A 27,375-nucleotide genomic window follows, 5' to 3' on the forward strand; every position below is an offset into this window, starting at 1 on the left:
CAAGATTAGATTGTTTTTGGAAAATATGTGCTAGGAATTATTTTGCGGAAGTTCTATGACCATAAGCTCAGACCATAAGCTCAGATCACAAAGGTCCCTTCTGGCATGGAAATCTACGAATCATCACAATTATCAAAGGAGGAAAAAGAGCACCACGCCCGGGGATGGAGGCCTCATTACCTTAGGAGATGGACAAATATAAGAAAAACCCACTAACTACCTACCAGATCTTATTGTAACAAGGATAACAATCAGAGAAGAATTAAAAAATGAAGAGGATGATTAACAATACATATTTCAGAAATATTTATTTTAATGCAAGACTAAATAATAATAATTAATAATGGGCCATTCAACCCTGGTCTGACCATCATTAAGATGAAAACCCTTGGATTAAGGGACACGGATCATAGGCCTGTAAGCTATTGACTTTGAGAAATTTCAGGTGACCCGCTACCACATCCGATAAGCACACAGGACCCAGCCCTGCCTGGCAAGGACCCTTTTCAGGACCGGCCAATGACAGACAAAGAGGGGGAAGAAGAAGAAGAAGCAGAGGAGGATATCCTTCCGCAGGGAGCCCGTTGCCACCCTCACTTCTCCTACTACCTAGAGGTGGGAAGTACCTGGACTCCCACATCGAGGAAGAGCTGAAGGATGGGAAAGGAAAGCCTCATTGGCGCCGGAATGCTTTTGATAGTGAGGATGCTGAAAGTGAACAAAACTATCCCCAAATTTATTACCTCATGCTCCCGCCCCACACCCTGCCCCCGCAAAGGCCAGGACTAGGGCTGTCTCTCCAGGAGGCAGGGGACACGGACGGGGTAAGGGAGCTCAGGCTGTGGCCACGGCTGGGGACAGAAACGGGGCCAGGAGAAGATCCCCGTCTTTGTGAATGGCAGCAGGAAATCCCAGCCTGGGGCCAGTAGTTAGGACCTCCGGGCATGGGGCCAGCAGCCAGGACCCCACGTATGCAGCCGGGCACAGCTACAACACCCAGCCCCCACAGAAAATCTGGGGGTAATGCAGCACCCCTCAGACCCCACTTACCGAGCCTATGCCTTCTCTGAAGGGCTCGCCTTCGGCCCTATACCTCCCTAAAGATTCCTCCTCGATGCCTGGCATCTTGCGTGCCCAGCCTGCCTTCAGCAAGATCTAGCAGGAGGCAAACTGGCCAGGAGACCTCACACAGCACCTAGCTCTCTTCTCCTGGGGGCTCACTGCTTCGCCTTTCACCTCCACCAGGCCCAGAACACTGCACCTGGCGTCTCACGCCCCGGCCCGCCTGCCCTCGGCGAGATCTAGCTGGACGGACGCTGGCCAGGAGCCCTCACACACACTTGGCCCGCTTCTCCTCCCGCCCTCTCCCTGCTTGGCTCTTCACCTCTGCCAGCCCCAGAGGACTGCACTCCGGTGACCACAGGGGACTCTGACTCCCAGCATGCCTTGCTCTCATTCGCATACCAAGACCTCCGTCCTCTCCTCCCATAGGGGCGTTTTGTGCTGCCCCACTGGGTGGGGGCAAACTGTATCCAGTTGGAGGAACAAGGACACACGGAGGAAATCGAGGGCTCTGCTCCACATGCGTCTCCCTGGAGTTCCCGGGCCTGCCTCTCTCGCCCTAACTGGGAAGCCTCTATCTTCTCTGGGGTATTTATAGCTTAGGGCCCAAACTCCACCCTGTGCTTGCTTCGGCAGCACATATACTAAAATTGGAACGATACAGAGAAGATTAGCATGGCCCCTGCGCAAGGATGACACGCAAATTCGTGAAGCGTTCCATATTTTCTTTTCCTGCCTCGCTGGTGCTGCTCGCAGGGCCCTTGGCAGCCGGGGAGGCCCCGCTGGGTGGGCAGGCACCCTGCTGCAGCACTCCCCGCTTTGCCCCTCGCCTCTCCTGGGAGGGACCCGAGGTGCCTCCTTTGGCGCAACGGCATCTCCTGCGCCTTGCGCTGGGCAGGCACCGCATACCCCACACCCGGCTGCCTCCCAAGCCGGTTCGCAGAGACAAAAGGATCCGCTGCCGCAGACGCCACCCAGCCCTGATTCACAGGGACCCCTTTATGGGACCGCCTAGGCACCCACAAGCAGAGACGGGGAGGAAGAGGAAGAAGAAGCAGAGGACGATGTCCTTCTGCAGGAACTCCGTCACCACCCCTGCCATCTGGAGGCGGGAAACGCCTGGACTCCCACACCGAGCAAGGGCTGATGAAGAACAGGAAAGGAAAGCCTCGTTCTTCTCTGCAGGCCTCACCTTCGGTTCTTCGCCTCCCTACCGATTCCTCCTCGGCGCCGCGCCTCTCACCCCGCGGCCCGCCTGCCCTCGGCGAGATCCTTTGGCACAGCGGCATCTCCTGTAGCTTGCGCTGGGCAGGCGGGGTCAAACCATACCCAATTGGCGGGCGAAGGACGCATTGAGGTAATCTATGAGATGCCTTTTCACCTCTGTCAGGCGCAGAGGACTGGAGTCCGGAAAGTTCTTGGAACTCTGACTTCTAAGATGCCTTGCTCTCATTTGCATACCAAGACATCCTTCCTCTCATCCCTGAGGGGCATTTTGTGCTGCCCCACCCGGTGGGTGGAAACCATGGGAAGGAGTTCACTCTGGTCATCATGCATGTCCATTGTGTTCCCACGCCTCCCTTGCTTTCCTGCGGTGAAATAGTGCATCATGTTCTGACAGAAAGAAATGTTCAGACTAACTCGTAATGGTCTTCACTCTTTTTAAGAGTCAACACTTCATTTTATGTATTTTTTTCATTTTGGCATCGATGTTGTTTGAAAACAATTTTTTAAAATTTTGTTGCTGAGTGAGCAGGGTGGCACGCTGTTTTGTGAGCATTTCTCATGTTAAATGTTTTTTTGTGTAAACAGAAGTATTTTCATTCTAAGTAATTTAGAGATCATTTTCTGGGCCCCCATCCCAATCATGATAATTGCTTAAAATTATGAATTTTGAATCATGAGAAAAATGGGTGTTTTTTTTTATTTTATTTTCATTTCTGAGCGCATAGTTTACTCTTGGGTCAAATTTTCAGGCGTTACTCTGTGGAACCTTTTAAGGCGAGAATGTTTCTTTTTAATGAATACTCCGATTATGAGGTCCAGGGCCTGCAGTTCTTGGAAAAACAGTAAAAAACTGTCATTGGTAACAAACTACTCATTCATGTTGGAAACACGGCACCAGTAAACACTTGAGAGGAAAGCCAGGATCGCGCAGCACCCTTCTGTCGCCACGTATGGCGTTTGCACAGCAAAGGAACTGCAGACGGCCCTGGGCCCTGCATCGGAGATCTGCAGCCTTTTGCAGCCTCTTCTGTCCGTCCTCTGCCCTGTTTCAGCTGCTGGAAGCTGGCGGGAGAGGCGTCTCGTGGGGGTGGGGAAGCTCCAAGGACCCACTGGAGAGGGGATGGCAGCTGCTGAAGGGGGATTCGCGCACCCCGCTGGGGGCGCGGGGAGGCAGCAGCAGCTGCGGGCTCCTGGTGCCCCTTGTCTGGGGGGGGAAGTGCTTGAGAAAACACTCATCAGCCCGGGGAAGCTACTGAGGAAAAAGCCCGGCGTCCAGCCCGAGGCTCGGGGCGTAAATCGACCTGGGGGTGCCCGGTGCGCCTCCAGCCCTGCCCCGCAAGGGGCGTGGCAAACGGATGGGGGCGGAGCCTGGCGTCCCATGGGGCGGAGTCTGGAGTCCTCGCTCGATGCTGGGGAAGCTGCTGGGCGAAGCGTTGGGTTTCTCCTTGCGCCCTGGCCCTGCCGTGACGTCATCCGTCAGCGCCAGTCTCGCGGTGTCACGTGGCCCGTGTGTCTCTGTGGTAGTGTCGGGACGACAACCCCTCCCCCCCCCCCCCCCCGCCAGCGCATCGGTGTCTCTTCGTTGGTCCCGTGCGCGTTTGCTGCGGCCGGGGCCGGAAACCCCGGCAGGAGGTGAGAGACAGAGCGGGGCGTGGGGTTCGGGTGGGGATTAAAGTCATGGGAAGGGGGAGGTGTTCCGAGGTGGGGGAGCTGCCGCGCGGGGAGGGGCGTCGGGCAGGCACTCTTGGGGGCGGTTGAGAGTCAGGCTGTGGGGGTGAGGAGCTGTGAGTCTGTGGGAGAAGCCGGGGAGGAGTGCTGGCGGGGCTGGATGCGGGGACAGCCGCACCAGGGTGAAGAACAGGGTCTGGAGTCTGTGCTCGGTTATGGGGTAGGGGTTCTCTGCTCTCCCCACCCTCGGGCTGCGTGCCTCTCTTGCACCTCCCAGGTTCCTGTTACAAATGTCCCTTGCTTCGCGTGAGGTGAGGGGTGATGTAGGCAGCAGAGCTAGTAATAATGTTTTTGTCACGGTACCTGGATGCTGTGGCAGGACGAACAGAAAAGTGGAACACAGTGGGCGGCAGGGCTTGTCTTTGCTGTTAAAAAACCTTGGAATTTTTTTATCTCCCGGTAACTAGCATGCTTGAGCTATCCCAAGGTAAAAACACAGTGAAGACATCGTGGTACATCAGTTTTAATGTGAGGTTAATTTGCTGAGATCAGCTCTGTCTGGTGCTGATTTCTGTGAATTTACCTCCGATAAATCTGAAGTGCCTTGTCCTCCCTGTGTCTTCACCTCGGTGTCGCTCATGTACCTTAGTTACCTTGAGATTAAAAACACAAGTTTTTGGGGGGAATGAAGACAAATCCTGATATTGATGGTTGTATTTCCGTTACCTGTGGAAACCCATTCGTAGTTTTGCAATATTAAGGGCTACTTGGTATATGTGACTATATGAGAGTACAAACGTACACATTGGGTTAATGCAGATCAAGATTATTCACAAATGGATCAGTGAATTAAATTATTTACCAACGTTCAGTATGTCTGTTGGGAAAATAGCACAGCAGGGCACAGATTATCCAACAAGTTCTTGGAATGTACTGGAGACAGTTTTTTATTTCAGAAGGTGGAGAAAGCTACTGGGGAGAGGCTGTTTTAGATTTGGTTTTGACAAATAGGGAGGAACTGGTTGAGAATTTGAAAGTGGAAGGCAGCTTGGGTGAAAGTGATCATGAAACAGTAGAGTTTATGATTCTAAGGAATGGTCAGAGGAGGAACAGCAAAATAAAGAGTGGTTTCAGAGTAACAGCCATGTTAGTCTGTATTCGCAAAAAGAAAAGGAGTACTTGTGGCACCTTAGAGACTAACCAGTTTATTTGAGCATAAGCTTTCGTGAGCTACAGCTCACTTCATCGGATGCATACTGTGGAAAGTGTAGAAGATCTTTTTATATACACACAAAGCATGAAAAAATACCTCCTCCCACCCCACTCTCCTGCTGGTAATAGCTTATCTAAAGTGATCACTCTCCTTACAATGTGTATGATATTCAAGTTGGGCCATTTCCAGCACAAATCCAAGGTTTAACAAGAACGTCTGAGGTGGGGGTAGGAAAAAACAAGGGGAAATAGGTTACCTTGCATAATGACTTAGCCACTCCCAGTCTCTATTCAAGCCTAAGTTAATTGTATCCAATTTGCAAATGAATTCCAATTCAACAGTTTCTCGCTGGAGTCTGGATTTGAAGGTTTTTTTGTTGTAATACAGCAACTTGCATGTCTGTAATCGCGTGACCAGAGAGATTGAAGTGTTCTCCATCTGGTTTATGAATGTTATAATTCTTGACATCTGATTTGTCTCCATTTATTCTTTTACGTAGAGACTGTCCAGTTTTGACCAATGTACATGGCAGAGGGGCATTGCTGGCACATGATGGCATATGCCAACAGCTCTCGTCCCCTAATGCCCCTACTCTACTTGCGCTCTATTGATGACATCATCTGGACCCATGGAAAAGAAGCCCTTGAGGAGTTCCACCATGATTTCAACAATTTCCATCCCACCATCAACCTGAGCCTGGTCCAGTCCACACAAGAGATCCACTTCCTGGACACTAATAAACGATGGTCACATAAACACTACCCTATACCAGAAACCTACTGACTGCTATTCCTACCTACATGCCTCCAGCTTTCACCCTGACCACACCACACGATCCATCGTCTACAGCCAAGCTCTGCGATACAACCGCATTTGCTCCAACCCCTCAGACAGAGACAAACACCTACAAGATCTCTATCAAGCATTCTTACAACTACAATACTCACCTGCGGAAGTGAAGAAACAGATTGATAGAGCCAGAAGAGTTCCCAGAAGTCACCTACTACAGGACAGGCCTAACAAAGAAAATAACAGAACGCCACTAGCCATCACCTTCAGCCCCCACCTAAAACCCCTCCAACGCATTATTAAGGATCTACAACCTATCCTGAAGGAATACCCATCACTCTCACAGATCTTGGGAGACAGGCCAGTCCTTGCCTACAGACAGCCCCCCAACCTGAAGCAAATACTCACCAGCAACCACATACCACACAACAGAACCACTAACCCAGGAACCTATCCTTGCAGCAAAGCCTGTTGCCAACTGTGCCCACATATCTATTCAGGGGACACCATCACAGGGCCTAATAACATCAGCCACACTATCAGAGGCTCGTTCACCTGCACATCCACCAATGTGATATATGCCACCATGTGCCAGCAATGCCCCTCTGCCATGTACATTGGTCAAAACTGGACAGTCTCTACGTAAAAGAATAAATGAACACAAATCAGATGTCAAGAATTATAACATTCATAAACCAGTCGGAGAACACTCCAATCTCTCTGGTCACGCGATTACAGACATGAAAGTTGCTATATTACAACAAAAAAACCTTCGAATCCAGACTCCAGCGAGAAACTGTTGAATTGGAATTCATTTGCAAATTGGATACAATTAACTTAGGCTTGAATAGACTGGGAGTGGCTAAGTCTTATGCAAGGAAACCTATTTCCCCTTGTTTTTTCCTACTCCTCCCCCCCCCCCCCCCCCCGACGTTCTTGTTAAACCCTGGATTTGTGCTGTAAATGGCCCAACTTGATTATCATACACATTGTAAGGAGAGTGATCACTTTAGATAAGCTATTACCAGCAGGAGAGTGGGGTGGGAGGAGGTATTTTTTCATGCTTTGTGTGTATATAAAAAGATCTTCTACACTTTCCACAGTATGCATCCGATGAAGTGAGCTGTAGCTCACGAAAGTTTATGCTCAGATAAATTGGTTAGTCTCTAAGGTGCCACAAGTACTCCTTTTCTTTTTGCAAAATAAAGAGTGGATTTCAAAAAGGCAGACTTCAGCAAACTCAGGGGAAGCAAGTCTAAGGGAAAAAGCAACTGAAGACATTTGGCAGTTTTTCAGAGAGACATTATTAAGGGCACAAGAGCAAACTATCCCACTGCACAGGAAAGGTAGGAAGTATGGCAAGAGACCACCCTGGCTTACCCAGGAGATCTTCAATGATCTAAAAATCAAAGAAGAGTCATACAAAAAGTGGAAACTAGATCAAATTACAAAGGATGAATATCAATGAGTAACACAAGTATGTAGAGACAAAATTAGAAAGGCCAAAGCACAAAACAAGATCAAACTAGCTAGCGATATAAAGGGTAACAAGAAGACATTCTATAAATACATTTAAAACAAGAGGAAGATCAAGGATAGGGTAGGCCCATTACTCAATGAGGGGGGGAAAACAATAACAGAAAATGTGGAAATGGCAGAGGTGCTTAACGACTTCTTTGTTTCGGTTTTCATCAAGAAGGTTAGTGGTGATCGATTGCCAGTGAAAATGAGGTAGGATCAGAGGCTAAAACAGGGAAAGAACAAGTAAAAATTACGTAGACAAGTTAGATGTCTTCTAGTCGCCAGGGCCTGATGAAATGCATTCTAGAATACACAAAGAGCTGACTGAGGAGATATCTGAGGCATTAGCGATTATCTTTGAAAAGTCATGGAAGATGGGAGAGATTCCAGAAGACTGGAAAATAGCAAATAGTACCAATCTATAAAAAGGGAAATAAGTACAAACTGGGGAATTACAGACTAGTCAGATTAACTTCTGTATCTGGAAAGATAATGGAGCAAATAATTAAGAAATCAATTTGCAAACATCTAGAAGATAATAAGGTGATAAGCAACAATCAGCATGGATTTGTCAAGAACAAATCATGTCAAACCAACCTGATAGTTTTTTTTGACAGGGTAACAAGCCTTGTGGATAGCGGGGAGTGGTAGTGGTATATCTTGACTTTACTAAAGCTTTTGATACTGCCTCACATGACTGTCTCTCAAACAAACTAGGGAAATGTAACTTAGATGGAGCTACTATAAGGTGGGTGCATAACTGGTTGGAAAACTTCCCAGAGAATAGTTATCAGTGGTTCAGTCCTGCTGGAAGGGCATAATGAGTGGTGTCCTGCAGGGATCAGTTCTGGGTCCGGTTCTGTTCAATATCTTCATCAATGATTTAGAAAATGGCATAGAGTACACTTATAAAGTTTGTGGATGATGCCAAGCTGGGAGGGGTTACAAGTGCTTTGGAGGATAGGATTAAAATTCAAAATATCTGGACAAACTGAAGAAATGGTCTGCTGAAATTCAATAAGGATAAATGTAAAGTACTCCACTTAGGAAGGAACAATCAGTTGCACACATCAAAAATGGGTGCTTATGACTGCTTAGGAAGGAGTAGTGCGGAAAGGGATCTCGTGGTCATAGTGGTCCACAAGCTAAATGTGAGTCAACAGTGTAACACTGTTGCAAAAAAAGCGAATGTCATTCTGGGATGTATTAGCAGGAGTGTTGTAAGCAAGACATGAGAAGTAATTCTTCCGCTGTACTCCGCACTGATTAGGGCACCACATTTCAGGAAAGTCCAGAAAAGAGCAACAAAAATGATTAAAGGTCTAGAAAACATGACCTATGAGGGAAGATTGAAAAAATCAGGTTTGTTTAGTCCGGAGAAGAGAAGACTGAGAGGGGACTTAAGTTTTCAAGTACATAAAAGGTTGTTACAAGGAGGAGGGAGAAAAATTGTTCTTCTTAACCTCTGAGGATAAGTCAAGAAGCAATGGGCTTAAATTGAAGCACGGGAGGTTTAGGTTGGACATTAGGAAAAACTTCCTAACTGTCAGGGTGGTTAAGCAATAAATTGCCTAGGGAGGTTGTGGAATCTCCATCATTGGAGATTTTTAAGAGCAGGTTAGACAAACACCTGTCAGGAATGTTTTAGATAATATTTAGTCCTGCCATGAGTGCAGGGGTCTAGACTAGATGACCTCTCAAGGTCCCTTCCAGTTCTGTGATTCTATGTCTGTGTATCTATTTATTTTGTTTGCAAACATTCTCAAAACAGGATTTTGTTCATATTAATACTCTTGAACAAAACAAGTAATTTGAATGTCCATAAACAAATTGTCAGTTGGAATCAGTAATGTGTGACATCAATCTTCAATTACGTATTGTATTTTTATATTATTATTTGAATTTTTTTTATTACCAAACACTTTGGGCAACAATCAGTAGGTTGAAAATGTTTGTATAAACTTTTCTGTGAACAGTTACCAAATCTTTGCCTAGCTCTAGCAGCATTGGCATAGGGTCTGCTACTGTTTGTAAAATCATCCTTTATATTTAAATATGAAATAAATTGATGAGCTTGATTCATGCTCATGAAGAGCAAGACAGTGTGTTGCTAAAGCAGAATTGTAAAAATCTAACTGTTCAAAGTATTAATGCTAAACACTTAATTTGGAGCTTTTGGTCGGGAGTTCAAATTGAATATCGCAAAGAATTTGTGAAGTGATTAGTTAAGGTCTTTGTTTTGAACATGTGAAGCACTACGTAAGCACTAATTATGACGGTTGCTTTTGCTGACATTCTTTCTCTTTAATATTTAAAAGCCAACAATGCCGAGAAAAAGATGCGCAAGACCAACAAAATTACCGTCTTCAGAAAAGAAAACCAGGAGAGAAATTATTGATAAAAGGGTGGCGTACACAAGGATATACTTGGGGAATCAAATTGGCCGATGGCTGACCTTAAGGGAAAAACTGGATTTCAAAAGTGACACAGACCTTGCAGGATTTTTGCTGGATCTGTAAGTAAAATAGTACCTCACCTGCATGAATATGAAACTAATCACCTTTTTTTTTTATTATAATTATTATTTTGCATATTAGATAGAAGTGGTAGAAGGTTCCCAGGATAGTGGCAGGAGACTCCAGGAGGGATTTGCCTTTGATGTCCTGTTCCCCTCAAAATCCAACTCCATCATAGTACCATTTCAGAATGTGGGAATTACCATACTGGAGGAGACCAGCTGTCTCTATTGTTTAGTAGTCATCAGTATCAGCTACTTTAGAGGAAGGTTCCAAAAAACCCTGCAGTCCCAATTATGGAATAGTCTTACTCCAGGTAGATTGTCTTCTTAACTCCCCAGAGATTGATTTATGCCCTGAAGCTTTCCAAAACTCTTGATTTTATTTTTAAATTTTTTCTTAAACATCTCGATATTTTTGTTATATGTATGTTCAATTCTCTTTTTGAATCTTGTTATATTTCTGGCCTCAATTATATCTTTTGTCAGCAAGTTTGATAGGCAAATAGTGTTGTGTTAAATTTTCATCAATTCTGTATTTGTCACCTTTCAGTTTCAGTGAGTGATCCCTTGTTTTTGTAAAATGAGAGGGTGAGTAGCAGTGACTGATCTACTTTCTCAGAACCGGTCATTAGTTTGTACACCTTTACTACATCTCTTCCTTATTTACCCCCTCTCTAAGGTGTGAATTTTTTTTAGTGTCCTCTTATGAAGATAGTCCATGGCTGTAATAATTTTTATTGTCCATCTCTGAATCCCCTCTTTATTTCTACTACATCTTTTTGAGATGGGGTGACCAGAACTAAACAGAGTATTCTAGGTAAGATTGTACCATTAGTTAATAGCTATATATAGTTTTAATTATTCTCCATCTTATTCCTTATGCATCCTAACAATTGTCCTTTTCTGACTGCTGCTGAGCAACAGGTCTCCATTGAGGTGTCCATACTGATGCACAGGTTTTTTTTCTTGAGCTGGCAGATAAGTTTAAATACACTGAGTTCTAAATTATTCATTCTAATGGGCATTATTTTGCATTTGGCAACACTGAATTCCATCTGCCATTGTGTTGCCCATTCAACTAACTTGATTAGGTCTCTTTGAAGGTCCTAATAGTCTTTAGTCTTCACTAACCCAAGTAATGTTGTGTCATCTGTAAATTCAGCCATGTCATTACTCACTGCCTTTTTTCCAGATCACTAATAAACACTCGTTCTTGCTGTACTCAACGGTTAACCTTGTGCTATGTTGAATATTGGGATTCTTCTTTGAGTGATTGTCCACATGGATTCCATTCGTGCTGTGCATATGTCCCAGGTACACAATATCATATTCTTTTGGCCAGCAGTGTCTACTGAGGCTGTACCAACTCACTAGATATCCTTATGCCCCCTCACTGAGGACATAAAGGGCAGCGTGAGTCCAACTAGCTCTCAGTTCCTTCTTACCGCCCATGTCACAAAAGACTGAACTGCTGCAGTTTCCTTGCTTCTCTGCACACTACACTAGTATAGTGTGTGTGTCTTTAGGATAGTTAATTATTATATAGTTAGTGTTAGTCTTTTGTCATTGGCACAAAAAAACCTTTTTAATTAAATACTTAAGGGCAGCCCTATCTTCCTTAGTTTTGCAGACCAGTGGTCAAACCCTGCATCTGGATCCAAATTCCTGCAGCATCCTGGATGCTGGCTCGTAGAAACCCACCAAAAGAAGCTATTCAGCTGAAGTTCAGAACATTGTGCTCCAAAGCTGAAAAGCCTCAGCTAGACTAACTTAAAAAACCTAGTGGGAGAGGTTTGCTTTTTGAGCATCTCAGCACCAGCTTTCTGTCCTGAGAACATCTCAGCAATATTGGATTGTTTTTTAGTCCTGAAACAATCTGGGCCTTCCTGTCAGTATCATAAGGGTCTGTCTAGCAGCAATACAGTGGTAAGGTTCCTTCAGGGCTTTACTCATGTTTTTTCCCCATCCCTCTTGGGACCTCAGTATAATATTGGCAGGGTTGGTGAGTTCCCTGCTTTGAGCCCTTTGTAACCTGTTCCCTCTACCATTTATCTATAAAATTTGCCTTTTTAGTGGCTGTTACATCAGCTTACAGGGTTGGAGAGATTCAGGCCCTCGTGGCAGGTCCACCTTATACAGTGTTCTATAAGGACAGAGTAAATCTCAGGCCTCATCACAAGTTCCTGCTTAAATTTGTTTAGAAATTCCATGTAAAACAATTCATTCATCTCCCAGTTTTCTTTTGCAAGCCTCATTCAGCCCTCAGGGAAACTAAACTTCAAACACTCGATGTAGTAAGTTAACTGTCTGTGTGTATTGTCAGGACAAAACCAATCAGAAACATACCTCAACTGTTAGTGGCCTTTGAAAAGGTGACTGCAATATTAGGTCAAATATCCTCTTAGAAATTATCTAAGTGGGTCTCCAACTGTATAAGGACATGTTATTGATTTAGGTAGATTAGGTCCATTACATCCAGCCATGTAAGAGCTCATTGCACCAGAGTTTAGGCAGCCTCTAATGCCTGCTTGAAGATTGTCGATTTCTGAAATCTTCTAGGGCAGCTACGTGTTGCTTGACCCACACTTTTACAGGATGCTTCCCTTTGGTAGAGGCGTCCAGATTGTATCCTTGCTTTGGTAGTGCTGTTCTGCAGTCATTGTTTAAGTTGGACTCCTACACGTCTCCAAGCAAAGAGAAGCTTGTTAGTCATAAAGAGTGGAATCTTGTTCAGTCACTCGAACAAGAAAGAAGTTACTTACTTTACACTAACTTCAAGAGGTTGTCCACATAGATTCCATGATCCACCCTCATTCCCTGTTACCACAAAATCCTACTCCTCTGGAATTCGGTATTGGCAAAGAAACTGAGGATGGTTGGGCCCATTCTTCCCTTTATGGTTGGGTGGGGTATGAGGGCATCTAGGGCGCAGACATGGCCCAAATAGACATGGCTCGCCAAATAATCTGATCTTGCGTGCATGCAGTCCATGTGTGCCAAGAGTGGAATCCACATGGACAACATATCTCAAAGAACCACAGTTATCTAAGGTAAGACATTTCATGATTGGCTAGTTCCTTTTTTTTTCTTTTATCTCCTTATGCTGTGGATCTGGTTGCACTCAGCAGAGTTTGTGAAGAAGAGGGGTGGAGAAGGACGGGTTTTGTTGAATGGAAGGCTGAACAGGGACAGATGGTGAAGGGGAGGAAGTAAAAGGAGCTCGTGTGACTCAACAGCTTGCCTCTCTCTCCAATAGAAGTTGGTCCAACAAAAGATATTACCTCACCCACCTTCTCTAATTAGACATGTGGTAGTCATCACTCTGACCACTCTGCTTGATTGGTTGTATTTTTTTACCTCCACCCTGCATCTTTCTGTTTTTAGACAGTAAGGTCTTGGGATGTGGACTGTGTGATCTCATGGCTGTGCAGGGTCTACCATGTTTTGGGTGCTGCTTGCATATAACTACCATCCTTTTAATTCTTGTAGCTATGACAATGATGATCAGTTACCTAAAGAAGCAGTAATCTCCTTACCTGAAGATATGAGAATTGTAACTGCAAAAGAAGAAAGAGATTTACATGATGACTCCTCTTCAGCAGAGATTGTTGGAATGTTAGTGATACTAACTTTATTTTATGCAATTGATATTCATAAAGATAGATGTAGAATACAAGTCTTCTAGCCTTCTCTTAAGTTAATTTTGCTTTATTGTCTTATATCAGATTTATGGCATTTTATGCTCTGGTGTATCCTAATAAGAAGAATGCATATTCTTTTAAAAGGTGTCCACACCAAACCCATTGGTCTGCCTGTCAGAGTCCCCTTCTTAAATACTGTATTTTACTCTTCAGGGCTTTAAAAAATCTGTTTAATGTAAGTAAAACATCTGCCTGAATGAATGGGTGGAATTGAGCCCATGGTGCTGTTGGCTCTGTTAGAGATGGAGAGGCTGGGAGCAAGTGCCACTATTTCTCTTTCAGGATGTGAGGGAGAGACAAGAAGAAGAGTAGTTAGAGCCAGTGATGTTTTTTCCATATGCTGGGGTGGGGGAACAACGGAATAGAGTGCACTCTGAGCCACTGCTATTTTAATAGAACTAGAGATGGGGAGAGTGGGTCGCAGAACAGTCTCTGAACTGCTGCTCCTTTAAGAGAAGGGGATGGAGTGAGTAGCAGAGAGCCTACGAGGAAAGCAGGACCTGGGAGGCCAACGGCTATCCATATTTCCAGGAGAGGAGCAGAGGCAGCAGCAGAGAAGCAGAGCGTTGGTTGGTGCGTGGGATGGGGTAATGATAACGTATTTCATTAGGCGGCTTGAAGATGGGTCAATAGACATAAAATATGCATGATTTTGGCAGGGCATTTGGCAACCCGAGTATCTCACTTCAGGCAGCAGCTTGAGTTAATGGTTGAGTAGGCGTTGTGAGGAAATTTTTCAAGCCATGGGACTTTAAAAGACAACAATTATAAAATTAACATTAACCTTTCTTAAATATTTTACTAATATCAAGCCTTCTGTAATATAGATGTGACAGTGAGGACCAACTGACTGCAGAATCAGCCTGTTCTGTACCACAAAGTAGGGGAATCAGAACTGTGAAAGAAGAGAGGCAATTGCAGGATGACTCCTCTTCAGTACAGAGTGATGAAAAGTTAGTGATACATTTTTTTCCCCCTACATTTTGAAATTTTCAATGAAGTAAAAATATTTTTAAAATATTTGCTGGTATCCAAAATAACTGGAAGGGCCAGGTTTTGTTATCTCCTAGTTACAACAAATGTTCTAAAAGGGAAACAAGTTAACTTGACTGTTGAGACACCTGCTCTTCTTGGATTCTCACAAGACTGTTGTTTTTCAGTCTGGTACTTGCAATTTATTGAAAGCAAGAAGTAGCTAATTTTATTGCTCTGTTTTATTAGATGGTGTTGCTTCCTTAAACCACTGGAGACTGGATTTTATATTAAATATTTTTTCTATGTTAGAAATGCATATTACTTCTCCAATTTAAACTGAAATCTGACTTCCCTAGTAATCCAAATTGAGTTTGGTTTATTAGCTGAAAATTTCCAGACAATAGTGTAACAGTTTTTAAATGACTCATGTCAAAAAGAAGCTGTGGTTCAATCAAACTGGAAAGAACCTGAAGCAGTTGTATATAATCTTTTCACTCAGTGTTTCAAGAGATGCTCTGTTGTGTCTCTTAAAACTTGTTACATACTCAAAAGTAGACTTCTTTCCTGGTCTAGAGTCAGTGAACACATCAACACTGCTATCCTTTAAGTCAAGAGGCACATCAGTACTGCTTCTCATTTGGCCAAAATAATTAAAATAGAACCATGTGAGGTACTACAGAGCCTGCAATCATTGAATGTGTTCCCTCCTTACAGTATGCCCTATCACTTCTGGTCTGTATAGTCAGAAAGTTGGTTTCAAAATTAAAACTAAGTCTCTCTCATGCAGCAATGCAGAGCACAACAGTTAGGACAATGAAAATGATGCTGCTTATTTCAAAAGTTTAAAACGAATGGATTAAACATAATTAATTTTTCAGTTATAAACAAGTATGTATATATTGTTTATATATTCCTGAAAGCATGCTGGACCTTTCACAAAATAAAAAAGTCACTCTCCTCGCTGCAGGGAGCTTAGTTTGTGACAATTAGACATATGTAACAAGTGAGCGCAAAAATGTTGGAGACTGAGAGAGAAAGCAGGATGAGGGTTACCAAAGTAAGGTTAATTGGCCACATAGATTTGTGGAGTTAGATGCCTTGATATTTCAATTCTGTATTTAGAAATATTTATTTATACTCACAGGAAGTTAAGGATCAGGTGGTTGACAGGGATATTTTGTGCAGCAGAGCAATGAAGCAAAGCAAAATGAATTAATGATTAACAGATTTAAGACAGGTAACAATGAAGAGTCAGTTGTGTTGAGTTCTGGGATTTTTAGTGTAATATTGACATCAGAAGGACAGAGTGGATTTAGAAGAGTGCAAGTACAGTGAAGTGCTGCTATTGGAGTAGCTGCTGCTGTTAGCCAATATTGTCTTTTGAAATTCCTCCCTGGGTGGCTGTTGGTGTGGACCACAGGTTGCGGGGAGTGTTGCTGCATCTAGTGTGCTCAGTTGGATTCCCCTGTCTCTGGGGTGAGGAGAAGTGAGCATCCAAACTCTTGTCTTCCCAGCAGTGCTGTGCATGGAGTGGTTGCTGCTGTAAGCCACTCAGAGCTGTTGGTCTTGAAAATCCAATTCTGAGTGGCAGCTGCTGCTGTATTTATAATGTATGCATATAGAGGTGGCATGTGTGTATGCACACACTAAGTATTTTAAAGCGCTAGAATCAGTTACTTCAGTGACAAAATGTAAGGATACATGACGCACACACAACAAAAAGTTGTAAAATCACTATTATTAAAAGTGAATAAATAGACTGGGAAGATTAAGTCCAAACAACTGTTTTAATTGAAACAGTACCTTGCTGTGTTTGCAACCCAGACACTGAAGCTTTACATAATGACGCAAGAGCTGGAAATTCAAACTAGCTAATCTATTTGGTTAGGTATGCTGAGTGAACTACACAAAATAAATTGCATAAATAACAGTGAAAAAGAACGTGGTCTTTTAAATCTTTCAAGTTTTAGTAATGTAAGTGGTTCTCAGTAACACAGATGAAGAAACTTAGTATCTCTAAAAATATCATTTTGAATCTGATGTTGGTCCTTTAACATTGCTTATTACAAACTGAAATGTTCTCTGCACCTCTTTTTCTTGACTTCAGAAATATGTTTTGGAGAGATCAAGTGAGAGTGGGGGGAATGAAAGGGAGGGAAGGACTTCAGTCATTTAAGCAACAATTTAAAGGTGCACAGAGCAATTTTGCTGGTCTACACAATCCATTCCATATTGTGAAGCTTGCGTAAACAAACGCATTAAATATATTTGTTCAGGGCACCTACAGAAATGAATATAAAACTTTTTCTTTAACAGCCATAGTCTTTTAACATACATGTGACGGTCATAACCAAATATATAAAGTAACTGTGAAAGAGATGGAATGGCCAGACACCACTTACTAACATTCCATCCTGTACTACTGATGTCTTTTTACGTGTGCATTATGACACTGAATGCGTGCACTCCAATGAGGGATTCTACAATCCCTTAAGACGGGCTGGGCAGACTTTTTGGCGTGAGGGCCACATCGGGTTTCTGTTGTATGGAGGGCTGGTTAGGGGAGGTTGTGCCTCCCCAAACAGCCAGGCATGACCTGGCCCCCGACCCCTATTCCACCCTCCCCCTGCTTCTTGCCCCCAATGGCCCCCCTGGGACTCCTACCCCATCCACCACCCCCTGGACCCTCCGCCCCGGCTGCTCCCATCAGCCCCATCCAACCCCTCCTCTCATTCCTGACTGCCCCCCCCCCCCCGGGACCCTTGCCCCATTCAACCACCCCTTCTCCCTGTCCCCTGACCACCCCCAGAACCCCTGCCCCTGACTTTCCCCTGCCGCCCCATCCAATCCCCCCTCTCCTTCCTGACTGTCCTCCCGGGACCCCTGCCCCCATTCAACCCCCCTGTTTGCCGCCCTCTGACCGCCCCGATCCTTATCCACACCCTCAGCCCCTGTCCTCTATCCACCTGCCCCCCTGTCCCCTTACCGCACTGCCTAGAGCACCGGTGGCTGGCAGCACTACAGCCGTGCTGCCATGCAGCACAGAGCACCGGGTCAGGCCAGGCTCTGCAGCTGCGCGGCCCCAGGAGCTCGCAGCCCCCTGCCGAGAGCATTGCACCAGTGGTGCAGTGAGCTGAGGCTGCGGGAGTGGGGGAATAGCAAGGGAGGGGCGGGGGGCAAGCCTCCTGGGCCAGGAGCTCAGGGGCCAGGCAGGAGGGTCCCACAGGCTGTAGTTTGCCCACCTCTGCCTTAAGGTAACTGTCAGTTTTAAAGCATATGTGATTCTGCTAGTTAATGAAGTCCATATTGAAAATATTTCCAATGTATTTAGGGCCACATTCTGTTCCATTCAAGTCAAGTCCTCTAGTTTTGAGATTGAGTAAACGTTGGATAGTCAATCCAGCAAACATTGCGCTGACTAGTGGTATAGCTGTGTGCAGTTCATTTTGCTCAGCTTACATTTACTTTGTATCCATTTGTGTCTACTTTTAATGATTCTTATAAAATGTTATAACATCAGTCTAAAATAGTGTGGTGCTCATGGAGGTGGTAGTATAATTTAGCCAGTCGACTTGGGAGACTTCCACCAAACCTATTCACATCTTGACAGTAGAGACCAAGAAAAGCTCCGGTAGGTATGATTATCCATTTCTTTCTTTAGGTTCAGTTATCCATAAGAATTGATAATTAATTGTTACATATTTTAGTGATCTTTCTAAAAATGTACTTTTAATATGTGCACGGGATACTAGAGAGCCTAAGAAATTATTGTAATTTCATGGTGTCCAGTCTCTTAGATATACAGTAATATATCCCAAGAACATAAGCCTACCTTTTAAATATAAGTTTTCTATTCAAAATTATTATTCCTGAATCTTCTATTTCTGATTTTTTCCTAATGTGATTAATTTGAATATTTCCCTTTTAACAGATAAGTCAGCATTCATACAATGAGGTTTCCTGGTATTCAGGTGAAGATTCTACTATTGGCTCTGAATCTGACCTTTCAGAAAGGTAAACTTATTGAATACAGAAGGTATTTCCTTGGTGCATAGTATGAATTGGTACTTTGAAGAGCAGTATATTTTATATTGTTTGCAAAGTATTTACTAAATATTCTTATTAAATGAATATTAAAATTATATTGTCTCAATGTTTTAATTTCTCTTCTGGTTCATGGGGCTGGCATTTTGGGATATGAATAGTTAGCGTTCTTAAGGACTTCCTTTAAATCTAAGCAGCTTCCACTATTTACTCTTTACTTGTTTGAATGATAACCTTGTAACTACAGTCTTGTTGTTTTCAGAGCCTTTGTAGCAAGTATTTGCCTATTTCATACCCATTTGATCATCTATTGTACATATCTCCTAGTTTTTAATAGCAGATTTAAGAAACAGTATTGTTTCATGTTCTTCAGGACACTCCAGGCTGTGAAGGGTAGGAGAGCTCTTACTACTCAGACAATTCAGTTTGGTTTTGCAGGCTTTTTTTTTTTTTTTTTTAATTTTATTTTAATTAAGCTGTTGGACTTCTAAGAACCTAGTTCTAACCTTTAATTCTGGTTTCTCAATTCCATGTCAACTTTGGTCACTAGTTCATGGCTGTCAGTCTTTTATCTCAAAGCAATTCATTCTTGCTTTGAATAGATCAGACTTTCCATCAGTCATCCAACTCAGAAGCTCCTACTTTGTGATTTGTTTTCATTCTGGTTTTAGGTTCGACCTAATTAATAAGATTGTGAGTAGTCACTGTTTTCCTTAAGATTTCGCACTTCCCAATTTCCCTTGCAGACAGCCATGCTTATCTCTTAACGTACATCAAATAAGTCTGAATATTTGCCACTTAGAGTACAGCGTGAGAACTCTTCCTGTAGATTGGCCAGAACTCTTCTGGCATAAGACAGAATTAAGTTCTTGTAGATGTTGTGATCCAAAGTCAGTGCTTGAAAAGTGTGTGAGTGTGTACATACAGATAACCATGTTTACAGAAGTTCAGCGCCAAAAATGCAGCTTTGCTCATATAGCCTTTAAGTAATAGAAGAAAGCAAACATATAATGGCTCACCCTTCAGGGCAACAACCACCTTTTTGTGGTGTGTCTGTGCAGTGCTAGCACAATGGGGCCTGGATCCCTATTTGGGCTGTAGGTACTACTGCAGTATCAGTAACAATAATATTGATTTGCGAGAGGAATGTTGTATAGAATGGACTTGTTTTATATCCACATAGAAGATATTATGTAAAACTTATACTGAATATAAATAAAAGAATAATATCTCAAACTTTTAATTAAGTTAATCACTTAAGTAGTGAAATGTATTCATTTTTCTGCAATGGATCAACAAAAATGACCACACTTGCTCATAATTTAGATGGTAGGGTTGGCACTTTATCAGATAGCGGCACTGCAAAGTTTCAACTTTTTATCACAAAATAGTGGTGTGGACTCTCTGGGTTTTATGAATCTGATGTGTGCTTATACCAGGAACCCATTTACTCTCTTCCACAGAGCCTAGTAACCAAGAGGAACAGCCAAAGTGTCTGGTGAGTTCCTTTCGTGACCTTTTTTCTAGTCACTGCTGCTAGCGTATGGCATTGAACAGTGTGACAAAGGCTCAGGCGCGGGCGAGCAGGGGGATGAATGACACTAGCCTGGCTGGGGAGATACAGTGGTGCGGAGCAGGGAGCTGTGAGTGGGGCACTTCAGTTTACGCTCCCCATCTCTGTGTCCGCAGCGCTTCTCCGCGATGAGCCGCCTCCACGTCCTGCCGGCGGGCTGCCCGGGGTCCGCGCGGCCCGCACGGATCCTTGGTCAGCGGCTGCGGCTCGCCTGAAATGCGAGACGGTAAGCGCGGCGTGGCTCTACCCCTCCCCACCCCAAATGTGCGTCATCAGCCTGCGACAGGACTGGGTGGTCACGTGTCCCGTGTTTATCTCGGTTCGGCGGGTCGCGCGCGCGACCTCGTCGCTCTGGGCCGCGCGCACCTGCTGTTGCTGCCGCCGGCGGCGGCGGCGGCCCCGGCGCCGTGATTCCCCGCTGGTGAGCGAGCGAGCGAGCGGCCCCACGGGGAGGGGCGCGGCTGGGAGACGGGACCCTGCCCCGCCAGGTGCCCGGAAGGGATCGGTGGTGGGGGAGGGGAGGTGGTGAGAGGATTCCGGGGCGGGGGGAGCGGGGCGATGGGGAAGCAGCGCCGTGTGCGGGGGGCGGAGAGGGGCCCCAGGACACGACGCTTCCCGCACGGGTCCGTCCCGCTGGCACTGCCCGGGCTGAGTCGCACCGCAGGGCAGCGGCCGCTCCGGCAGGGCCGGGAGCTGGGCTCCCTCTGCTCCCGAGTGAAGCCCTGAGGCTGCCTGCCCTCGCGGGGAGAGCGACAGGCGAGGCTAAGGACGGCGCCCGCGCGGGGCAGCCCGAGGCAGAAGGCTCCTGCATCCCGCGAGGGAGCGAGCCGCACCATGGGAAGAAGAGCTGCAAAATGGGGCAGACGGGGGGGAAAGTGGAGGTTAAGAGTTGCTCCGAGCAGGGGGGAGCTGCAGGAGTAATGAGAGCCCCGAGAAGGGAGAGAACTAAAGGGGAGTGGATACACAGGGGTTAAAAAAATTAGCAGTTGATTTTTTTTCTAAGATGGGGGGGGGGATATACAAGAAAGCACATTTTTTTGAAAATCCGCTACTACACATATGCGTGCATGGATGTTGCTTATGGTGTATATTGTGATCTATGTTCAGTTATGTGTGTGCTCCCCAGAGAGGTGCTGAATCCTTGTTTAAAGTCAATAGGAGATAGAGGTGCTCAGCAGCTCTCTGGTCAGGCTCCAGGATAACCTCCGTTCTCCTAGAGCCTGAACCATGTGTAAACTGATTTAATTGGTATATTTGGTCCTGTGTTTGTGTATAAATATTGCAGTGTTTGAAATTAGCATTTACAGCAATGACTTAGAACACTGACATCTGCATAATTGCCATGAACTGCATTTTTACTATTATTTCTCGTTTTTGTAAGCTTACAATGTCGTTACCAGCAAAGAGGTGTGGTAGACCTCCTGTACTGTCCTGCTTGGAAAAGAAAAAGAGGAAGCAAAGTCTTGATAGAAGAAGAGGAAAAACAAGAATCTATGTGGGAAACCATATTGATAGATGGTTGACACTTAAGGAAAAATTGGATTTCAGAAATGATGCAGAAGTTGCAGGATTTTTATTAGATTTGTAAGTAAAATATCACCACATTTTATTACAATTGAATGAGCCAAAGACTATTCTCAAAGTTAATTTAATACCAAATGTATGTTTGTAATACAGATATGACAACTGTGACCCATTGTCAAAAGCATCAATCTGTTCCCTGCCTGAAGATGTGAGAAGAATTACAGTGAAAGGGGAAAGAGAATTACCAGATGACACTTCTTTAATAGCAGCGGATGGAACGTTAGTGACATTCTCTATTTTTACATGATTGGTATAAACAAAGTTTAATTTGTGCTTAAAAAGATCACAGGAGAGTCTTTTTAATTAAAGTTCAGAAAGTTTATGTACAGTAAAATCGGCAGTCCATTTTAATAAAATTGGAAACTTCAGAATGTGCACAAAACAGGTGCTGGTCTTCCCATTATGTATAGATTTTAGAACTTTTAATGATATTTCAAAGTTAAATGTATTCCTTCAGAATGCTTGAAGAGAATAAATGTAGACATAAGCAATATTAATTAATTATGCATATTTCTGTGATACAGGTATGACAATGATGACCAGTTGTCTAAAGAATCGACTTGTTCTGGACCCGAAGATGTGAGAATCATAACTGTGAAAGAAGAGCGGGATTTGCCTGATGACTGTTCAACAGAGACCGATGACACGTTAGTGACACTGTTGGTTTTGCATGTTTTATATCTGAATATATTATTTTGCATCAGTTTATTATCACTTTTAATTTTGTTTATTAGAAACCCATACCATTCATGCTCTTATCCCTTGTTTAAAAACAACTTGAATGTTTTTGGATGGTCCAGATGAGGGGAAAACCTGAAGTATGTTGTGGGAAAGTTGAAAACCTCAAGGGGCACACACAGCAAACGTGCATCTCTGTTTGCTGCCTTCCATAATTGTATGTAAAGCTCACTGATATAACAAGAAAATATAGTGTCTCAGGTATTTTACAGTGAAATTGTCAGTACATTTTGATACTTGTAGCAGAATGCAGCCTGCAGACTAATGCGATTTTTGTGCATGCAGTTACCTTTGCTCAAAAGACAAATGTTTCATTGTTGCCTGTTTTGGAATGATGTTACATACAAAGTGACATGTTAACCTATCTAAAATAGTGCCGTGTTCCTCGAGGCAACCACACCATCAGTCGACTCTACTGATTTCTTTTACTGCAATACCAACAGTAACTGAGGCATTCACAGTTGAGATCAAAGGAGCCTCAAATAGGTATGCTTGTCCATTACTCTTTCTTTAGGTTTCAATTATCCACAACAGCGTTACTGAATACTTTAATTTGGTCCATATTTTAGTTATCTAACTTTCTTTAAAAATGTATTTTTAATGTGTGCAGGGGACACTGAGAGCCTAGGACATTACAATGGCATTGCATGGTGTGTCCAAACCCCTCGCTAATATGGTGAAGTACGTAAGGCATGAAGCATGTGTTTGCATGAATCTTATTTTCCACTATTCTTTTTTGTAACTTTGTTAACTTTTCCTACTTTGATTTTGACAGATTAACAAACTGGAGTTTCTGAAAGTGATTCCTCTTGTGATTCAGAAGAATGTTGTTTGGAAAAACGGAGCAAATTACAAAATGGATGAAGCGGATAAATTCAGGTACATTCAAACTGGCATCTTATTCTGGCAACAGAACTTAAATGTGGTTTAGAAAGCAGCAAGGATCTGAGATTAACTTTGTGAGACTGATATATCATGGGTAAGTGAAACTTTCTATGGAATACTTGTTTTATGGCCTTTTAGTATGTCAGAAATATTGCGTAAATTGGTTGATCATCATTAAAATTTCCTCATAGTCTAATATTAGATAGGTATACAGTACTTTGGAACAATTTTATAATCTTCATCTATATGGAGATGAATATATGAATTAATATTACTCCAGTGCTTTGAAATGGAAAATGCTGGACAAGTGATTGTTAATAAACAGGCCAGGTCACTGGGCATATGCATGCTCAAATAAATGTTAGCTATGTTTAAGAACTAGGAAAGTTGGAAATATAAGTGAAGTCTCTCATTTATGGAACAAGAAGCATTTCAGGTAATTACAAACTACCTAAGAATATTTATTTAATTGGATCATTTGAATGGCTGAACATGGATTTTTTTTTTTCCAGAAAAATACTACCGTTATATCTTAAGTACATATATGGCCCTCTTTATTTTAGTATCTGATCGCCTAACAGTCTTTATAGCTCAATTACATTGAGTATAGGGCTATCCCAGCAAGTTTTTAAAAAAACATTTATTCTTCCTATTTGACATTTCTTCTCAAAGAAGAGAGGAAGAAGATGGCTCTCCTGAGATGAAAGGACTGTTTTTTCTGGGTCTTAATCCTGGAACATAATGTTAGGTGGCTCTGTACATCCAGACCAAATACCTTTTGTCCTCATGTTCTACAGGGTTGTTTTTTTTTTTTGTTTTTTTTTGCCTGAGCAATACTACAAATTAACAATCAGTTTGTTCAGCAATCCTGTTCCCACCAGTGTCACAGTTACTGGGTTGCTGCTTCGGGTAACATCAAATCTGTGAGATAAATTGGTGATGCTCATTGATACTGCTCACAGAGTAACATACTAATACTAAGCTATGTTTCTGGGTCTAGTTGTTCCTGTCCATGCTGAAGTGGTTCTGGCAACAACTATTTAAATGGTTATTCCAAGACAATTTCCCTGACAGTTGTGGATTTTTTTTTCTGAGAACCACTCTATATAGAACCCTCCTTCCCCAAGTAGTTTCTTTCTTTCTTCTTCTTTTTTTTTTTTTTTTTGGGAGGGCTGGGAGATTTCTGTCCAGTTTGTTCAGTTAGATGTGGTGACCACCACCGTGTTTAAACAAAGTTCAGATCTTGGCAAACCATCCAGTAGCCTACTAAGCTGGAGACTTAGTCCCCAACAGTGTGTGGGGAGGGTGGTGCACTGCAGTTTCCTTGAAGTTCCAGTTATATTACAGCTTCATGAGGTTAAAATCTTTAGAATAAACACTCTGTTAAGATGAATGGAAATGATACATATCACTTTTAGGGACATATTACACCCATTCTCTGCAGCTATAGAGGACTCTCTTTGGCTCTGCCTACACTGAGGATTTTCTGAAATTCTCCCATCCTTCTCTGGGCAGTGTTAAATGATGTGATTAAAAATGCTTATTGCCAATCTGGAGTGATGGTGGAAGAATTCTAAGAATCCTCAAAGTAAATAAGATCCACTAGTGGAAACAGTGTAATTCAACCTCACTGGGGATGCAACAAGATTTTGGGGAGCCTGTATGGGACATGAGTACCTCTTGGAACAGTAGGTATTTGGATAAGGTGCTGATGGATCTAGTTAACAGTGCATCACTTCCACTCTCACAGAATGGCAAATGGTGTGGAGGAGGCTATTCTGTGGCTGAACTAACATCCACATGGTATCTCTGCTGCTGTACAGTAGCCTTGGGAATATGAGGGAAAAGGAATGACTCTGTCAGCCCTACAGAAATTCCCAATATTGGTCCTGGCTACTCTGGCTGAGTGCAGAGCTAGGATTTGAACTGAAGTCAGTTCACACCTCTCATCGTTTTGGATAGATTCAATAAGACAACATAACACTGGTTCAGAAATTGAAGGGGTATCTTTGCAGCCATAAAGGGTAGATACTTTTTTTTAAAAGGCTTAAATTATGGAGAAAACTGATAAGATGTCACGGTCACCAGGGAAAGTTTTCTGCTCATCACTGGCAAGTGGGTTATTTTTCAAGCCCTGGCAGTTTTTGCTAGCACACTTTCAGCTGAAGTACAGTCAGTACCAAACACAGAAATTACAACCTGAAGTAAAATGAGCCCTGATGTATTCAGCTTCCTTTTTTTCAGGCTACTTTGTTCATATTTTGCCTTGGAAAATGTGTGTAAATTGTATCTTCTATCACTATTTTATTACTATCATTTTTAAGTGAATGTGTAACTATTTTTGTCCTTAGAAAAATAAGATGGGGTATTTTAGTGTAAAATACCACAGTCATTGAGTTATTTTGATTGGAACAATATATGTTAAACTGTATTGAACCACAGTGAGAAGAAATATTGTGAAAGTGTAGAATACCAGTATGGTAAAAAGTATGTATTGCATGTGCAAAAATGCATATGAATCATTATCAATGTAACTAGTTTCACATAATCCAAAAATAATTGGAAACAAATAGTTCATGTAAAATTCCACTGAGAAATACTTGTCTTAATATAAATTATGTGAAAATAAAACCATATTTGTTGTTTAGGTTTCTGAAGGCCACAAAACAAGCAAGTTAATGATCATTGTCACATTACTTTTCAGGCTGGCCAACAAGAAGAAAATCAAGCGTTTACATAATGGTGCTGAGACATTTTTGATCTCTTCTGGTTTTGCTGTGAGGATGTTATTTATTATGGAGAACTTATTGTAAGTTGTAGTATAAAATTCCATGTTAATTGTCGAGCAACAAATTAAAATTCATTAACTGAAACTTCATTGTGGTATGTTAACATTAATAAAGAGTGTGGAGTGGACTGTTTATTATGGGAGTCCATAGTGAAAACTGCATCAATGTCAGACATGGCTCTTTGATGGGAAAGAGAAACAGCAAACTACACTAACACTGGTAGGATAACTTCTGATCAGCTTGAGAATGATGGCTTACTTTCTATAATCTTTGAACATTTTATTCACATTCAAATATGTGGTTGAAATGTTCAAATGACATTCTAGAGGTGGTGGTAGTACCATCTGATCATGTTTTCTTTCCTGTAATTTTTTTCCCTAAAGTCCTCCTCTTTATGGAGCAGGTTCAATACATGCCTGGATTTTCTGCAGAGAGGTTGTGCACTGAATGATGAGTTTTGATAGCTAATGATGACATGCATGTGGCAAATACATGCATTGATAAATTTCAGTGTTAATTATTTTGATTGCTCATGTATTAGTTTTCATTTTATTAAAACCAAAATAGTGCTTTTTTTTAATCTTTGATTACTTATGTTTCAGTTACAAAGGCCATATCAGCATTGAACATCACAATAATTATTAAAGCTCAATAGAGTAGTAGTGATTCTGTATATAATTGTGAGTTTGTGTGTAGTTACTAAATATGAATAATCTTGGAAAGTTTTCATCTGGCAATAGTGAACTAGTATGTGTGTATGTTCAATATGTGCTTATAAAATGGCTTGGATAAAACTGTGAGCCTAATTGGCCAAAGAGAATGAAGTCATATAATCTTCCATCTAACACACTCATGGGGATTTAGGTGTTGATCCTGCATCCTTCAAGTCAATCAGAGCTTTTCCATTGACTGGAATGAGACCAGGATCAAGCCCTTAGAGACAAACTCTTCCAACTAGACCATTACATAAAATATGCAATTTTTAAAAGGCACTTTAGTTCAGCTGTTGTTACAAAGCAAATGCTACCCCTTTTTCTTTAACTCTTCTTTTGCTGGCTTTGAAGTACAGTAACATTGAGGAAATTCTG

At 42.8% G+C, this 27,375-nt stretch overlaps 1 protein-coding gene across 3 annotated transcripts in view; it reads left to right on the forward strand.

Moving 5' to 3' along the window:
• The first annotated feature begins 3,836 nt into the window (after positions 1-3,836).
• LOC311530154 (uncharacterized protein) overlaps positions 3,837-27,375 on the forward strand; it is a 51,838-nt gene continuing 28,299 nt past the window's right edge. For 2 of the 3 annotated variants that reach the window (XM_084646584.1, XM_084646583.1), the window contains exons 1-9: positions 3,837-3,921; positions 9,799-9,995; positions 13,488-13,613; positions 14,527-14,652; positions 18,606-18,688; positions 20,408-20,517; positions 21,673-21,875; positions 21,969-22,094; positions 22,400-22,522. In XM_084646584.1, the coding sequence (XP_084502710.1) occupies positions 18,625-18,688; positions 20,408-20,517; positions 21,673-21,875; positions 21,969-22,094; positions 22,400-22,522 (626 nt within the window). In that variant the 5' untranslated portion in view covers positions 3,837-3,921; positions 9,799-9,995; positions 13,488-13,613; positions 14,527-14,652; positions 18,606-18,624. Of the gene's footprint in view, positions 3,922-9,798; positions 9,996-13,487; positions 13,614-14,526; positions 14,653-18,605; positions 18,689-20,407; positions 20,518-21,672; positions 21,876-21,968; positions 22,095-22,399; positions 22,523-22,987; positions 23,100-23,223; positions 23,295-23,388; positions 23,493-26,202; positions 26,372-27,375 lie in introns of those variants that run through there. The other variant, XR_014713945.1, reaches the window with a different exon arrangement.

The sequence above is a fragment of the Lepidochelys olivacea genome (assembly GCF_965140295.1).
Source record: "Lepidochelys olivacea isolate rLepOli2 genome assembly, chromosome: 14".
NCBI lineage: Eukaryota > Metazoa > Chordata > Testudines > Cheloniidae > Lepidochelys > Lepidochelys olivacea.